Source organism: Coturnix japonica, chromosome 14 (assembly GCF_054131305.1).
Source record: "Coturnix japonica strain WE chromosome 14, WE-NBRP24, whole genome shotgun sequence".
Classification (NCBI taxonomy): Eukaryota; Metazoa; Chordata; class Aves; order Galliformes; family Phasianidae; genus Coturnix; species Coturnix japonica.
In genome coordinates this window covers 307,796-324,703 of record NC_140676.1, presented here as the reverse complement: position 1 = coordinate 324,703, position 16,908 = coordinate 307,796, and the positions used below count along the sequence as shown (strand labels likewise).

At 68.1% G+C, this 16,908-nt stretch overlaps 2 protein-coding genes across 3 annotated transcripts; one reads left to right on the top strand and one right to left on the bottom strand.

Annotated features, from left to right (window-relative positions):
• Positions 1-25: 25 nt before the first annotated feature.
• On the bottom strand, positions 26-3,504 carry IDH2 (isocitrate dehydrogenase (NADP(+)) 2). The gene is made up of 11 exons (XM_015873398.2): positions 3,372-3,504; positions 2,586-2,677; positions 2,090-2,255; positions 1,745-1,905; positions 1,524-1,667; positions 1,293-1,429; positions 1,056-1,207; positions 873-985; positions 701-798; positions 500-592; positions 26-359 (listed from the first exon to the last, which is right to left on the bottom strand). Exons 1-11 carry the CDS (start codon positions 3,484-3,486, stop codon positions 272-274), a joined length of 1,359 nt encoding a protein of 452 aa, XP_015728884.1. The 5' UTR covers positions 3,487-3,504; the 3' UTR covers positions 26-271.
• A 2,082-nt stretch (positions 3,505-5,586) lies between these two features.
• On the top strand, positions 5,587-16,205 carry SEMA4B (semaphorin 4B). Of its 2 annotated transcripts, none has more exons than XM_085515118.1 (15): positions 5,587-5,767; positions 9,178-9,359; positions 11,650-11,810; positions 12,061-12,123; positions 12,216-12,314; positions 12,412-12,523; positions 12,643-12,759; positions 12,842-12,999; positions 13,307-13,488; positions 13,602-13,752; positions 13,863-14,073; positions 14,160-14,275; positions 14,501-14,664; positions 14,758-14,852; positions 14,933-16,205. In XM_085515118.1, the coding sequence occupies exons 2-15, from the start codon at positions 9,257-9,259 to the stop codon at positions 15,676-15,678; spliced, it is 2,478 nt and encodes an 825-aa protein (XP_085371244.1). In that variant the 5' UTR covers positions 5,587-5,767; positions 9,178-9,256; the 3' UTR covers positions 15,679-16,205. The 2 variants fall into 2 exon arrangements, with proteins under 2 accessions (XP_085371244.1, XP_015728958.1); XM_015873472.3 differs by lacking the exon at positions 5,587-5,767 and adding an exon at positions 7,776-8,145.
• Positions 16,206-16,908: the final 703 nt, after the last annotated feature.

Sequence of the window (16,908 nt, the reverse complement as noted above, 5' to 3'; positions counted from 1 at the left end):
CCCCGCGCACACCACGCACACACCATGGGCCAGGATGTGTTTAATGGCCATTTGGCACCACGAGGTCAGAAGTTACATAAATTACAGCATGGTGAAGGGCAGCCCCCCCACAGCCCTTCCTATGAACCCCCCCTAGAAATGCTTTAAAAACACATGTAGGAAAATGGGTTATAAAAATGGGGAACGTTGCTGAGCTGCGTGGAGGAGCTGCGGGCGCCGCTCGCGGGGTGTTAGAGGTGAGGTAACAGCGGGCGGCACCCAGCGGGGTCCTCTACTTTTTGCCCAGGGCCTTGTCCAGGTTATTCTTGATGGCGTCCAGGAAGTCGCTGGTGTTCACAAAGTGCTCGTTCAGCTTCACGCTGCGGGAGAAGGGCAAGGAATGGGGATCCTGCCCCCCCCAGCCACAGCCACCGCCACCGCCCGGCAGTGAAAGCCCTAAATAGCTGCCTGCTGCCTGGCGGCACGCGCTGCCCACACCCCCCCCTGCAGCCACACGTACTTGGCCAGCCCATGGATGCAGCCCGCCAGGTCCTTCGTCATCGTCCCGCTCTCCACAGTCTCAACGCAGACCTTCTCCAGCGTCTGAGCGAACCTGCGGGCAGCGCACTCAGCAGCAGCCACGGCCCAGCATTTCCCCACATGCCACATGGGGCAGCGTCAGAGCACAACCCCTCACCTACTCACCCCCCGCCCCACTCACTTGATCAGCTCTGGGTTGCTGTCCAACTTGCCGCGGTGCTCCAGCCCACGCGTCCAGGCGAAGATGCTGGCGATGGGGTTGGTGCTGGTGGGCCGTCCCTGCGGGCAGACAGCCCCCATTCAATGGTCTCCCCTGGACCCCTCTCTTAGGGACCCTCAGGGCACACACCCACCTTCTGGTGCTCCCGGTAGTGCCGTGTGACGGTGCCATGTGCCGCCTCCGCCTCGATGGTCTTCCCATCAGGGCACACCAGCACCGAGGTCATCAGCCCCAGCGAGCCAAAGCCTGTGGCAGAACAGGATCAGGGCGGGACGGGGGCACGGAGCCCCGCCAGCCCCAAAGCTGCCAGCATCACCTTGCGCCAGGATGTCCGACTGCACGTCGCCGTCGTAGTTCTTACAGGCCCAGACGAAGCCGCCCGAGGACTTGAGCACCTGTGCCACCATGTCGTCGATGAGCCGGTGCTCGTACCAGATCTTCAGCTTGTCAAACTCCGTCTTGTAGTGCCTGCAGCGCAGTGGTCAGCGGCACCGCGCCAGCACAGCGTGCCGACCCCACAGCCCAGCCCCACGGCACCCTGTCAGCTCCGTACTTATCAAAGATCTCCTGGAAGACATCCTTGAAGCGCCCATCGTAGGCCTTCAGGATGGTGTTCTTGGTGCTCATGTAGAGCGGCCACTTCTTCTGGATGGCGTACTGGAAGCAGCTGTGTGCGAAGCCCGAGATGGACTGCAAAGGACGCGCGGTGCGACGCTCAGCGGGGTCCCCCAGGCTCCCTCCAGCCCCATGGCAGCACACAGCTCCCCCCAGCAGCCCCTGGTACCTCATCCGTGTTGTACATGCCCATGCCCACGCCGCCACCAGGGAAGTTGAACACCTCCCACTCCTTCACCCCGCTGCCGTCCTTCGGCGTGAAGACCATCTTGAAGGTCCCGGACTTGTCCACCACAAAGTCAGTGGCTTTGTACTGTGTGTGGTGGTGTATCAGTGCAGGGCTGGGCAGCACTGAGCTCCCCCAGCCCCACACCACAGCGCTGCGCTCACCTGGTCGCCGTGCGCGTGCCGGCCGATGGTGATGGGCTGCGTCCAGCCGGGCACCAGGCGGGGGATGTTCTTGCAGATGATGGGCTCCCGGAACACCGTCCCGCCCAGGATGTTCCGGATCGTCCCGTTGGGGCTCTTCCACATCTTCTTCAGTTTGAACTCTGTGAGTTGCAGCACGGGATGCTCAGCCAGCAGCGCCCAGCAAAGCACAGCACAGCCCTTCTGGCACCCCAACCCCCCTGTGCCGTGGGCAGCTGCCAGAGCCCCGTGCCGGCAGAACAGCGTCCAACTCACACCCGGCCCTGCAACACCGGGGTCCCACATCCTCCCCCAACCCCCTCCCACCTTCCACCCTGGCCTCATCGGGGGTGATGGTGGCACACTTGACGGCCACGCTGTACTTCTTGGTGGCCAGCGCCGAGTCGATGGTGACCTGGTCGTCCGTCTTGTCGCGGTGCGGCAGCCCCAGGTCAAAATACTTGAGCTGCACGTCCACGTTGGGCAGGATCAGCTGAGGGGGGAGGGTCAGAGCAGCGCTGTCTGCACAGTGCACAGCCCAACACAGCCCAACACAACCAAACACAGCCCAACACACAAACACAGCCCAACACAGCCCAACACAGCCCAACACAGCCCAACACAACCAAACACAGCCCAACACAGCCCAACACACACAGCCCCCGCCCCCACCCCCCTCCCCGCCAGCCGGAAGCCGCGCTGTGTGCACCACCTGCTTCCTGCAGGGAACACGGGCTGCCCGTGCCCCCATTGCCCCCATTGCCCCCATGGCCCCCACGGCCTCCATTACCCCCATAGCCCCCATTGCCCCATAGCCCCATACCTTATCCTTGATGAAGGCCCAGATGATGCGCGTCATCTCATCGCCGTCCATCTCCACCACCGGGTTGGCCACTTTGATCCTCCTGTCGGCATCTGGCGGCAGCGCGGCGTCATGGGGCACCGTGCGGGGACAAACTCGCACGGGGCCGGGTGCACTTGGTGCGCAAAGCACCACACGAGGCCGGGACCGGGCCTGGTGCCAGCCCCCATGGGGGCACGATGGGTCGGAGCACAAAGCCCCCACCCAGCACAGGGGATGGGGCTGAGAGGGTCCGGTCTGGGAGCGGGTTGGAGTGCCGGGCGTTGGGGCTCAGCCCTCACTGGGGCCCACCCCAGCCACGGCACAGACGTGGTGGGAGCACCCGGAGCCGCACAACCCCCCGTGGGGCCGGGACTGGAGCGGCTTCGTGTGCAAACCCCACTCAGGACGTGGGTGCAACATGAAGGGCAAAACCCCACGCGGGAGCGGGACGTGTCCCGCTGTAACCCCCCCAGGGCCGTGGGGACACAAACTCTGCTGGGTGAGGGGGCAGCACCCCCGCCCCGTCCCGTCCCGTCCCGCCCCGTCCCGTCCCGTCCCGTCTTCAATCCGGGTCGCTGCGGCGCGCGGGGCGAAGTACCGGGGGCGGGGCCGCCTGCACGCGGAGCTGGGGCCGAACCGAACCGAACCCCGAAAAACCTCCCCGGACCGCCCCGACCCGCGTCCCCTCCCGGTCCCCCTCCACCCCGCGCCCTCCCCGTCCCGAAGGACACCCCCCCCCCACCCCCCCGGGGTCACCGCACTCACAGTGCCGCCGCTGCCCCGAGGGTCCCAGCGCGGTGCAGGCGGCGGGATGGGGGCAGCGGGTCAGCCCGGCGGCGCGGCTCAGCGCCGGGACAGCGCGGAGGCAGCGGGCGGCCATGGCGCGGCGCGACGGGGCGGCGGTGGCGGCGGAGGCGGCGGAGACGGGACGCGGCTCGCTCCGCCCCGGGGCGGTGCGTCAATGTGCGCCCGGCACCCCGCGATGGGCCCCGCACGGGACGGGCCGGGGGGGCGGGTTGTAGGCGGCTGCTGTCCCCGTCTCATAGTCCTCCCCGTAGCAATGTGGGGTGCGCCAAGAGAACCCCCGGGTGGGAGCCCTAAGGGCGCGGCGGGCTGTGCTTCATGCAGGGCACCGGCGGTGCCAGGGCACAGGGCGTCCGGGCTGCGATCGGCTTTTAGCGCCGTGCGGGGCGCCCCCCCCGGGCTGCGTGCATCCCCCTCCTGCTCCGCCGTGATACCGGGGGGACACGGCGCAGTCCGTCCGGTGTCACGGCACACGGGGTGCGGCGGGAGCGCTGCGTGTCCCGGTGTCCTTGTGGTGGGGCTGCGGGACGCGGTGCCCGCACATCTGGGGGGCGCGCTGCCAGCCCAGCCCACGGCGGGCTCAGAGCTTTCCCTACATAGAAGCGAGCGGTCCGACACGTGACGTGGGCACCGACCCAAGCGCTGCTGCCTTCTGCGGAGCCCCGTCCGGACTGAGCCTGGCACGAGGGGGCTGCGCCCCACGCGCACCCCGCAGCGCGGGGAGGGTTGTTTGCTGTCCCTCTGCTCGGGTCAGCGGGCGGCTTTTTTTAGCCGGGAAGGCTGCGCCGATCCACTTTGGGAAGCGGAGCAGAACAACAGGCGGCCCCGAGCAGAGGGGGCTGCGGGAGGAGGCGGGGAGGGGGCAGGGCTGGGTACAGTGACGTCCGCCGGCTTTAACATTAACCAGAGCTGCGGGCGGCGGGCTGCCAGCTGCAGGGGGCTCCAGCTGCAGGGGGCTCCAGCTGCAGGGGGCTCCAGCTGCAGGGGCCGCCGCTCTAGAGCAGCGTGGGGGGACTCGGGACCCCAGGTTCCCGCTGCATACAGCCACGTGGCCGGCACCGTGGGGCTGCCCCATGGCAGGGTGTTTTTGTCGTGGGAGGGATCTGGGGGCCGCCCCGCGGCCTCAGCGCTGCTCCCCCCTGCCCTGCGGTCAGTGACCTCGTGGCAGGGACGAGGTCAGGGCAGTGCGGTCCTGCTGAGGAGCGGCCATGTGGCACCGTCCCAGGAAGGGCGGCCTCCCATCAAAGGAGAGCAGAGTTGGCTGCAGCCAGAGCAGCTCTCCACAGCTGGGTGGGCCCAGCAGGGTCAGCGTGGGCTGCCGAGGGCGGGGGCCACGCTCCAGCCCTGCTTGGGGAGCAGTGTGTGCCAGGGGAGTCCAACAGCTGTGGTCTGAGTACACCAGCAAGGAATAACAAAGGGGCTGGTAGAGGTGCGTGTCATCTGTGTCCCTGCACAGCCCCCACAACAGCCCCACAGAACATCCTGCTGCCCCAAAAGCTGAGAGACGCCCAAAGCCCAGGAGCATCCAGGACCATGCAGGGCAGCCCTGCAGCTCCAGGGACACAGTGACAGCAGCAGAGCAGCCGAGCTGCCGGGGCTCGGTGGCACAGCGGGCAGATGGCAGCACTCAGAGATGTGGAACAGCTGAAAATGTAAATGGAATGGCGAGGATGAGGAGCCCCCCAGAGGTGTGGGGCTGAGGCTGGCAGGCTGCATTTGGTGCTTGGTTCCATGTCGGGCTGTGCTGTTGTTGCAGCTCTGCTCAGGGGCTGTGGGGGCTCAGCACCCAGGACCCCCGTGCTGGGCCATCCCAAGCACCCACTAAAGCTCAGGGAGATTCCCGCAGCTCTGCTCACCAGCCAGCAGCCTCACGCAGGCTGTGCACGGCTCTGGGCAGACACCAGCAGCCACACGCTGCCCCAAAGGCCCAGAACTACGCGGCATCACCAGGACCCCACGGCGATGCCCGCAGCCACACACACGTCCCCGCTGTGCGTGCATCCACCACCCGTCATTAACACCTCTGCCCCTGGGGCTGCCCGAGAGCGGCCCCTCCACGGAAGCACCCACAGAACGGCTCTCAATCATCCCCGCGGGGGGAGCCGCACCGGGACCCTCCCACTGCCGAACACCCCCGCCCCCAGGGCTGCCTCCTCCCCCCGACCCCGAGCCGTGCGGACGGTGGCGGTGCTGCCGGCGGCGTTGAGCCGCGCGGGGGGGGAAGGACGGGCGGGGCGGCCCTTTGTTGCAGGCGGCGGGCGGAGCACACGGAGCCGCCCCGCACCGCCCCGCGACCCCCGCGGGCGGGGAGCCCCGGAGCCGCCCCGCGCTGCAGGCGGGATCCGCGCCCCGAGCCGGTAAGCGGCGGGTGGGGGGCGAGTGTGTGTGTGTGTGCAAGGAAGGTGTGCGGCGGGATGCGTGTGTGTGTGTATATGTGTGTGTATATGTGTGTGTGTGTGTGTGTGTGTATATGTGTGTGTGTGTTTATATGTGTGTGTGTGTGTGTGTGTGTGTGTATATGTATGTGTGTGTGTATATGTGTGTGTGTGTACGCTGCTGGGTGGGCGCTTCTGTGCTGCCGTGCAGCGCCTGTGCGCGCTGTGCCGGGGGTCGCGTGTGTGTTGGTGTGTAACGGGGCTGGCGCTCGGGTGGGGATCCCCACAGATGCGTGTGCACAGCGGCAGCGGCTGCACAGAGCTTGCAAGAGCCGTGGGGGTGGCAGAGGGCCTGTGTGTGTGCAAGGGTGTGTGCAATGCGTGCAGGGTGTGTGTGTGTGTGCGCTCAGTGCGTGGTGCAGGAGCACTCGGTGCGGGCTGTGCTGGCAGCAGCAGCGCGGGGCTGCGCTCGTTGGGGCGTTTCCAGGTGTTTGCAGTGCGGGGCGTGCGCCTCCCGTAAGCGCCGTGCGTGTGTTTACATGCGTGTGGGGGTGTGCGATGCACCGCCCGCCCCGGGAGCTGCACACGCAGCGCTATGGCCGCCCCTGGGTGAGGAGCTGCGTGTGCTCCGTCACACGTGGGGCAGACGCGTGCATTGTGCGTCCCACCTGTGTGAGTGTGTGCGGGACGGGCCGTGTGCGCGCTGTGTACGCGCCGCGTGTCCTGGGTGTGCAGACACCGCCCCGATGGCGCTCACAGCTGACACGGGGCGTCGTGCGGGGACAGTTGGGGCCACGCAGGTTGTGTGGTCTCGGTGTCGGCCTCCAGTGTCAGCTCCTGCAGCGCTGCGGCTGCTCTTGGATTCCAGGAGCTCCTCTTCCCGCAGGCTGTACTGCATTGAGAGGTGCTGCTGGGCCTGTGGGGAGCGGGGCCAAGGGGAGCAGTGCCGGGCTGGGCTCTGCGGGGCCGAGGGTGGCTCGGAAGGGGTCACACATCCCTGCACCGGGATCCCCTCGTTCCTTCACCCCGTGTGCGGCTCAGAGCCGCCCCATCCCAACACGTGGGCATCGCCCCCTGTCCCGCAACATTCGTGGCCGGTGCCCGCAGGGCGGGAGGGCTGCTGGGGGCCCCGGGCCTCACGCGTTGCGGGATGGGAGCCGGTTCGAAGCGGGGCCTCTTCCTGCTGCCAGCCGGGTGCGGCGGGACGCACAGAGCCGCCGTGTTGCCGCCGACACATCCCGCGTGGCCGCGGCTGGGCCCGAGGAAGCCCCGTTGCACGGAACGCACGCTGGGGGCAGCAGCTGAACCGGGAGCATCTGTGCCCCGCACGGCTGCAGGTGTGCGTGATGCGCGCTCCCGCTCTGCACGCGCAGCCGAGGGGCCGCTCCGGGCTGCGCCGCAGCTCCACGGGGAGCAGAGCCAGGGCTGAGCGCGACAGGACGAAGGGCCGCACGTGGGCCGCGTTGGAGCCGGCGATGCCCCGCACCGTGCCCGCAACACGCCGCCGCACAGCGGGAGCGGAGCACACAGGGAACGGGAGCGCGACGCGGCTCCGCGTTGTCTTCGAGGGAGCGGAACGGAACGGAACGGAACGGAACGGAACGGAACGGAACGGAGGGCTCCCGCGTGGGAACCCGGTGCGAACACCGCAGCCCCGCAGCAGCTGACCCCGGGCTGCGGGTCTGGCTGTGCCCGGCACCACGAGCCGTTCCCCCGTCCGTACCGCTGCGGTCGGTGCTGGGCTGACACGGCCGCGGGCAGGAAGGCAGGAAGGCAGGCACGCACACGGCTGAGCGGGGGTCACGGAGCTGCGGATGCCCCCCGTGCTGGCACGATGCGTGGGCAGGCGGAGGAGATAAATGGGAGCACGGCATAAACAGGCCGGGCTGCCAGCATCGGGCCGCGGGGCCGTTCCAGCAGCAATTAAAGGCGCAGGCTCCGGGCTCGCTCCTGCCCCGCTCGCCGCCCTCCGGGGGGTTCCCCGCCCCTTTGCCCCCCGGCCCACCCTTCCCGCGGGGTTCGCGCTGTCGCGGGCCGTCGCCACGGGGCTGCGGGCACCGCGCTGCAGCAGCCACGCGTGGGCGATGTCCGGGTCCGCGGAGACCCGCGGGGACCCCCACGGTGCCGCGGGACGGCGCTGCGGGGGCAGCTGCAGCGCTCGGACCCCACGCGGCGTGACGCTGCCCCGCTCCGTGACGCAGAACGCGTCCCGTCTGTGGCACTTCCCGGGCAAAGGGTGCTGATAAGGCGGCGGGGTGGAGCCGGCCGGGCCCAGGAAGGGACGGCGGGGCGGCGACAGCGGGACGAGAGCCGGGACGCGGAGCGAGGCGGTTCGGCGCTGCCCCGGCTCTGGGAGCCAGGTACGGCCCCGCAGCGGGCAGTGCGGGAGAGCAGGGGGCAGGGACGGCACGGGGAACAGTCCCGGGGCGGGGGGGGGCCGGTTCGCCCACGGTCCCGCTGGAGGTGGCGGTGACCCACGGGTGCGAGGCCGGGGCGGCCGAGAGAGCAACGGGGAGATGAACCCTGAGCACGGGAGGGGGCGGCGAGCCCGGCCCCAGGGGGGAGTGCCGAGGAGACCCCTTCCCCTTTCCCCTCGTTGCCATGGCGAAACAAGCAGCTGTCATTAATAACCGATTGCTATGGCAACCGCTGGACGAGCACGGCGGTTCTTCGGGGGCTCTGCGTGTGCTTCGGCGAGAACAGCCCCCCCCCCCATTCTGACACAGACCCCACAGCTCGGGGCTGGAGGCGGCTCTGCGGGTCCTGCCCGACGGACGGTACCCGCACACACCCGGCCGGGGCCGTGCCCGTCCCCCCGGGGACGGAGCGATGAGGCGGCAGAACGCTGCGCTGCGGACACCGCCGCTCCAGAGCGTTCCCCGCGGGCCGGGCCGGCACGGGCGCTCCGGGGATGCCGTCGTTCCCCGGCAGCAACTCGCGGGGCGGCACAGACGGCGCAAATGCGCTGGGGGGCTCCGGGAGCGGCGGCGCTCCCCGCACGGCCCCGGAACGCGCTGCTGCTGGAGGAGCGCTGCGGGGCGGCCCCGGCGTGGGGGCTGCCGGTGCGTGGGAGAGCCGTGCCCTCCTGGCTGCGACCAGCTGCTCGTGGGAGCGGGGCCCGCCCGGGGAAGCTCACGGCACCGGCTGCGGGCGGGGCTCCGCCTGCGTCCCCTCCCCGGTTCGGGTCCGGCGAAAGGCAGCCGGTCTCGGTCCGTCCCGTCGCTCCGTGCCGGTGGCCGCGCGTGGCGGCCCGGGAGCCCCGCGGGTCGGGGCGGGGCGGGGCGGTGCCGGGGGCGGAGCCGCTTCGTGCAGAGCGCGCCGAGCGCGGCGCTGAGCCCCTCGGAGCCCCTCGGAGCCCCTCTGAGCCCCTCTGAGCCCCTCTCTTCCCGCAGGTCTGCAGCGCCCGGGGGGCGGCTTCGCGGGACGCGGCGGAGGCCCGGCCCGGCCCGGCTCGGCTCGGCTCGGCTCGCCATGGTGCCGCGGCCGGCGCTGCCCGTCCTGGCGCACTCGGTGCTGGCGGCGCTGCTGCTCTCGGCGGCGCAGGAGCCCGTGCCGCGGGTCAGCCTGCCCTACGGTGAGTGTCCGCCATGGGGAGGGGTGGGCTTGGGGCCGCCCGATCCCCCCCCGCTCCCGACGGTCCCCTGGGGAGGAGGGGGTGGGAGTCCCGACGGCGGGCGTTGCCCCGCGGTACCGCCGGGCCGGGGCTGCGGGCTGCGGGCTGGAACGGGGTGCGGGGCGCGGGGTTCAGGTTGGTCTCCCTCGACCGTGGGACGGAGCCGGCCCCGCCGCTCCGGCGTGGAAACGCCTTGTGACAGCCCGCGGGGCTCCGAGCCTGCACAACACTCCCAGCCGGCCCGGCAAGCCGGGGCTCGCTGCTCCGTGGGTGCCGGTAGCGGGGAGCAGCGGCCGGGGCGGGTGTTTGTGTCCCGGTGTGCGGGGCTGTGCGGGCGTGGGAGGGGGCAAGGCGGCCGCGGGGACTGTCCACGTGCTCCGGTTGCATTGCAGCAGCCGGGGTTGTTGCATATGTGACTCCCACCCCCACCCCAAGGCCACTCATGCCGGTGCTCTCGCTACTCCCAGCCGTGGGGACTCCGTGTCCCGCTGGCCCCGCTCTGTGCTGCTGCCCAGGATAAGCGAGGTGCTGGCAGGCGGTTCCCCCTCGCCCTGCAGGGCCGTTCCCAGCTGCTGCCTGTGGCCGTGTGCCCGCGGTGACATGGAGGTCAGCATCGGGACACTGCTGGGGGCAGATGGGGCTGGCTGCTCTGCTTGGTGCTGCAGCTGTGGCGTGGGCGGCCCACGAGTGGTGCGGCTCATTGAGCCAAATCCAGCTGCTGCTGCTGCAGTGTCTGTCCCGTGCTGTCTCCTGGCTGGGGATGGCCGAGAGGGTGCGGTGGCTTTGGGTCAGGACGGTTCTGGCACAGGAACACTCCCTGGCTCCGCGTGCTGCGGTTCTTTGACGTGGCCGTGGCCTTTGCCACATGCTCCTGGGACTGCCAGCCACGGCCACAGTGGCCCCAGCAGATGTGAGATCTGCTCAGTGGGGTGGGATGGATGGCAGCCATGGGAGGCAGTGGGACGGCCCAGCTCAGCCCCGTGCTGTGCCACACTGTGCCTGCACAGACCGGTTCTGGCCCAGCTCTGCCCTCGTGCAGCTGGTGCTGCAGCAGTCGCTACAGCCGGGGCTCACAGCTGCAGAGTGAACCTCGGGGTCCTGGCCTGGATGCGCCCTGACCACAGCAGTGGGTGGGGGCTGCAGGCTGGTCAGCGTGCACCCAGCTGTGGTTCCCGTGTGGGGCTTGTGGTTGGCAGGGGGAGGAGCGGGCGAGCTGCTCCCCTTGAGCGGCGGGATGTGCCTCCAGCAGGTTTGTCTGGAAGAAGCAGGTCTTGTCCTAACAGGTCCTCCTGGCAGCCAGCAAAGGCTGCAGAGCTCCTGGGCTGGGTGAGCTCTGTGGGGTGCAGGGGCCCCGCTGCCCTTTTGCTCTGTGCCTGCTGTGAGTGGCGCCACCCTGATGCCCAGGTGTGGGACCCCTCGCAGGGATGCAGCCCCCAAGTGCATCCCTGTTCCACTGCAGTGCTGCGAGGGAGGTGATGGCTTAGGGCAGGCGCTGAGCCAAGTGCCCTGGATTGTGCCCAGGCTGCCAGGGCTGGGGAAAGGCTGGTGCCAGAGGGGAGCTGGGTTGGGAGTGCTGTGTCCCTGTGGGGCCGTGACAGCAGCGGCACTGCGCTCCCCGAGGTGACAGCAGGAAACAGGGAGAGGAGCAGGGTCCTGCCCCAGCAGCACCGCTGGCACCGGGCGCAGCTGATGGCAGCTGACACCGGGCAGGGCTTTGGACGGGTCGGGGCTTCCCAGTGAGCTGTGGGTCAGGGGTGAGGGAGTTGGCAGTGTGAGTAAGCCCGACGTGTCCCGCTGACACAGCCGGGTGCTCTGATTCACAGGGCTGCTGGATGAGAGGAAGGGCTTCCGGGACCGGGCCACCCACGCGGGACAGGCTCTGCCTGCCCTGGCTGGCAGCCGCTGCTCCAGCCTGGTGCCGGGAGCTGCTGGGGCCTGGACAGGGAGCAATATCCCCAGCTCCACGGGCAAGGACCCAGGGCTGGGCGGTGCGGCTGAGAGCCCCGGGGCTGTCCCCAGGGGCCAGGATGCCGTGGCAGTTCAGACTCTGCCCTCAGGTGTTATTATGGCCGTGTGTGGTTTGTGGCGGTGCCGAGGTGCAGCAGCCCAGCCCACACTGGCAGCCAAGGCTGGAAGGTCGGGTCCTTCTGCAGCATCCGCTTCCTTTCGTGCTTCCCAGCCGGTGTAGTGCAACCTGGTGCTCGTGGCCCCGTGTGCTGGGTGGTGCTGATCCCTCACTGTCCTCCTGCAGACTCAGCTGAGCGTGTGGTGCAGCATTTCGAGGTGCCCGGCGTCTCCAACTACACGGCGCTGCTGCTGAGCCCGGATGGTGGCACGCTGTACCTGGGTGCACGTGAGGTGCTCTTTGCTGTCAACACCAGCCACTTCCAGCACAGCGTGCTGGCCCGCAGGGTGAGCTCATGTGCATGGTGCCAACACCACGAGTCCATGGAGAGGGCTGGGGATGCTGAGCCCAGCTCCGGTGGGGGGTCCTGGTGCATCCTGCAGCTGGTCAGGGCAATGCAGAGGTATCGGGTGCTCAGACCCAGCTGCTGGGATCTATCCAGAATGGGGTTGAATGGAGCCACTGAAATTGGGACGGCAGAGGGGTGTTGGGGGGCAGCTGGTGATTGGGCTCTCAGTGACCATTCCCTCTCTGCAGCTGCCTTGGGGTGCAGATGAGGAGAAGAAGAGACAGTGCGTGTTCAAGGGCAAGGACCCCCAGGTGAGCCCTGGTGCCTGGGATGTGCTGCCTGGGCTGGGCAGTGCCTGGTGCCCCTGTGTGGGTTGGCTGAGCCGTGTCTCCCACCCCTGCAGAGGGACTGTCACAACTACATCAAGATGCTGCTGCAGCTGAACAGCACCCACCTCTACACGTGTGGGACCTGTGCCTTCAGCCCCACCTGTGCCTACATCGTGAGCTGGGGAGAGGATGGGGGCCCTTTGAGGTCCCCGGAGATGGGGTGGGGGTCATTGTGGCCCGCCCCCAGCTCACAGCTCCATCCCCTCACAGAACGTGCAGCACTTCACCCTGGAGCGGGACGCGTTGGGCAGGGTGCTGCTGGAGGATGGGAAGGGACGCTGCCCCTTCGACCCCGAGTACCGCTCCACTGCCGTCATGGTCGGTAAGGCACGCAGCCCACGGCTCCGAGAGAATGGAGGGGGCTGTGATCCCACAGGCAGCCCCTGTGGGGAGTGGGGCTGCGGGGCTGGGCCGGGTCCCAGAACAGCATCTCTCTGACAGATGGAGAGCTCTACGCTGGGACTGTCAGCAACTTCCAGGGCAATGAGCCCACCATCTACCGCAGCCAGGAGAGCCGCATCTCCCTGAAGACAGAGAACTCGCTCAGCTGGCTGCAGGGTGAGAGCCAGGGCTGGGGCGGTGGGGGCTGCGGGATGCGCGGGGATGGAGGCGGGCGATGCTGAGTGTGCTGTTCTCCCAGACCCCGTGTTCGTGGGCTCAGCCTTCCTGCAGGAGAGCCTGCCCGCCGGCAACCCCGACGGCGATGATGACAAGGTCTACTTTTTCTTCAGCGAGACTGGCAAGGAGTTCGACTACTTTGAGAACACCATTGTGTCGCGCATCGCACGTGTGTGCAAGGTGGGTGCAAGGCAGTGGGGACGTGGGGGGGGGGAAGAATGTATCCAGGATGTCACTCACTCCCTGAGTGTGGGGAGCACATGGGACTGCCCTGTGTATCTCTGTCTGCTGGTTCCCAGACGCCCTGGGAAGGAACCTGCAGGAGACCCCTCTGTGGCACTTAGAACTCCGTAGTGCCCAGCCCCTGGCATCAGTAGCAGCAGCCTCCTTGCTGGAGGGCACACAAGACCTGTCCTTCTCCTGCACCATATTTCCCTTCTCCTGGGAACGTGGCTTTGCCCACGCCCTGACCCCAGTGTCCATACAGGGGGACCAGGGCGGGGAGCGGGTGCTGCAGCGGCGGTGGACGACGTTCCTGAAGGCACAGCTGCTCTGCTCACACCCCGAGGATGGCTTCCCCTTCAACGTGCTGCAGGACGTTTTTGTGCTCACACCGGGGGAGCAGCGCTGGAGGGAGACGCTCTTCTATGGGGTCTTCACGTCGCAGTGGTGAGCGCAGGGCAGGACGGGCAGGGCTGCCTGGGGCAGTGCAGGGGGTCTTGGACACGCTCAGGTTCCCAAAGCCGCAGTGCTTGACCCTGCCGTGTGCTGCTCCCTGCCAGGAACAAGGGTGGCCTGGGCAGCTCGGCGGTGTGCGCCTTCCCCATGCGCAGCGTGCAGAAGGCCTTTGGTGGGCTCTACAAGGAAGTGAACCGCGAGACGCAGCAGTGGTACACCAACACCAGCCCAGTACCAGAACCGCGGCCAGGCACGGTGCGCACCGTGGGGCACTCGTATGGGAGCAGGACGGGGCAGCCTCTGTCTGCCCAGCTCCTGGGAGCGTGGCTACCCGTGGCCCTGGCCAACCCCTGCTCTCTCCACAGTGTGTCACCAGCCACACACGGCACCTGAAGATCAACTCGTCCCTGCAGATGCCCGACCGCGTGCTGAACTTTGTCAAAGACCATTTCCTGATGGACAGCCCGGTGCGCAGCCAGCCGCTGCTGCTGCAGAGCCGCCTGCGCTACCAGCAGATCGGCGTGCACCGTGTGCAGGGGCTGCGCGGCACCTACGACGTCCTCTTCCTGGGCACAGGTGGGTGCAGCCCAAGGGCTGGATGGCGCTGGGGGGTGGGTGCCGTGTGCCCCCAGCCCCGCTCATCACAGTGGCTGTGTTTGCAGATGATGGCCGCTTGCACAAGGCGGTGCGTGTGAACCACCGGGTGCACATCATCGAGGAGATCCGCCTCTTCCCCACGGGCCAGCCCATCCTGCAGTTGCTGCTGGACCACAAGCAGGTAGGAGCCAAGCATGGGGGGCTGGGGCGGGGGGGTGGTGTGGGGTATGAACCTGCTGGTGGGTTGGGAGGTTGTCTTCCCATCCTTACTGGACCTCCACCATGCTGGAAATTACAACTCCGAGCCCGGGGCTGGGGAGCCTGTGAGGATTCAGACACACGGGGTCCATCCCCCCTGCAGGTGTTAGGGTTGTATGACCAACGCTGCTGTGCCTCCTCCCTGCAGGGCCTGGTCTATGCAGCCTCCTACACGGCGGTGGCTCAGGTGCCCTTCTCCAACTGCAGCCTGTACCGCAGCTGTGGTGAGTGTGTGCTGGCACGGGACCCCTTCTGTGCATGGAGCCACGGTGCCTGCCGCAGCACCACCCCACACCCCCCGGCGCATCCCCAGTAAGTGCTGCTCCCCACCACTGCTCTGTTTTCCTCAGTGCTGCACTCCCCCCCGCAGCCCCCAGCCCCCTGACCCTCCCCTCTCTGCCTCAGGCTGTGGACCCAGGACATCGAAGGCGCAGAGACGGAGCGGCTTTGCCAACCAACCAACGTGTCCCAGCCCCGGCCCCGCATCCTCCTGACCCCAGGTGAGATCCTGATTATCCTCCCTAGTGCCTGCAGTGCCACGTCCCTTAGCCTCACCGACATCCCCACTTCTCTCCCACAGCCTCGGGCACCCCGTGCCAGCGGATCCAGCTGCCACCCAACGCGGTGCAGCCACTGCCGTGCCGGCTGCTCTCTAACCTGGCGTCGCGGCGCTGGCTGCACAACGGGACCCCCGTCAATGCCTCCTACCTGGTGCTGCCCGAGGGGGCCCTCATCCTGGTGGGCAGCCCGGAGCGTGCGGGCACATACGAGTGCTGGTCGCTGGAGGAGGGATTCCGCAAGCTGATGGCCAGCTACTGCGTGGCTGTGCTGGAGCCGGGTGGGAGGGCCTTCACTGCGCCAGAGACTGTCAGCACCTCGCGGAGCACCTCAGCCGTGGGCAGCATCGCAGCGCGGCTGGACGGCAAGACCTACTGGACCGAGTTCCTGGTGATGAGCGGGCTGTTCGCCGCCGCCGTGCTCGTGCTGATCGTCTTCCTCCTGCACCGTCACTGCGATGGCGTGAAGGCACTGGTGGAGCCTGGGGACGCCAGCCGGCACCAGAAGGCACCCCGTAAACCAGTGGAGAGCCTGCCCCTGAACGGCAGCAGCCTGCCCAACGCCGTGCCCGAGCATAAGGGCTACCAGGCGCTGCAGGACAACTACATCGTCAGCACCCCTGTGCATGAGGCGCCGGGCACCGCACGTGCTTTCTCTGAGTCGGAGAAGCGGCCCCTCCACGTGCGGGACAGCTTTGTGGAGGTGTCCCCCGCCTGCCAAAGACCCCGCGTGCGCCTGGGCTCCGAGATCCAGGACTCGGTGGTGTGAGGGCACGGACGGCCTTCGCGCACCACCTCTGCTCTGCTGAGCCTCGCCGGCTGGGATCGGTGTTTGTCTGTGTGTGCATGCCCGGAGCCCGGCCCCGCCGCGCCGCCCACCCTGCTGAGGGGGGTCCTGGGCACCACCTCGGGATGGGGCCGGCAGAGGGTACCGCACGCCCACAGGGATGGTTGGACTTTCCCCAGCCCCGTGCTGGCACAGCCCCGTCTATGCAGAGGGCTGGGGGCGGCCACAGCCCCCTCATGCCCTGACTCACTGTGACGTCCCGCTGGGGGCCCAGTGCCGTGTGTACGGCCGGGTGGTGCTGGTGCGTGGTGGCCCCGTGGATGTGGTGTGTGTCTGTGCTCAGTTCGTTTTTAATACGTTGGAAATGTGAATTGTGTCCTGGGGAGGGAGCGGACAGCAGTGCTCACCCTGTGCCGGGATGGAGCTCCGTGCTGCGTATCTCATGTCCCCAACGTGCGTGTGCAGAAACGTCTGTGGTTTTTACCTAAAGTCCAGGTGTTTCCTTTGTACATGTGTGTGCTGCTGCGCCTGCAAGTGTGGGACCAGGGCCCCTTCCCAGAGCTGGGCACATCCCGTTGGCTGGCTCCTGTGGGCCAGGCATGCACGGCCGTGTGCGGGGTGGGTGTGATGGTGCATGGGGCTGTGTGTGTGGCTGTGCCAGCACGCAGATCCAGAACAGCATCCCTGCGACCCCAGCGTAGGGTTTGCAGTGCTCTGCTGCTCTGAGGCCCCGCTTGAATGATGTAGAGAAGCAGCTCTAGAGCACAGTGCTGCTTATCTGCCTCGTGCCTGGGAAGCAGCAAGCTCTGCACCAAGGCAGCGTGCTGGGGCAGGATGCCGTGGGACCCGCACTGCCTCGCTCCTGCCAGGACAGTGTTCCCCACTTCCTGCCCAGCCTGTTCTGGGACATCAAAAAAGCCACCGGAGGCGTCGGCTGGTGCCGTGCCAGCAGACATGGCCCCGCAGGCTGCAGCAGGCAGATAAGCATCATCACTGCAGGGCAGCGAGCTGGAAGGGCCTGCACTGCTGGGAGCAAGCAGCCGGGACGTGAGAAACAGCTGCAAGCTGGGGCTGGGGATCCAGCAGCACCGGGCACTGCAGCCATCTCAGCATGGTGCTGTTAGGGAATGCTGCGGGCTCCCTGCACAGAGCGTTCCCAGATGGCAGCCAGCCAGCACCAGGCCCGCTGGATGAACAGACACAAAGGGCCCT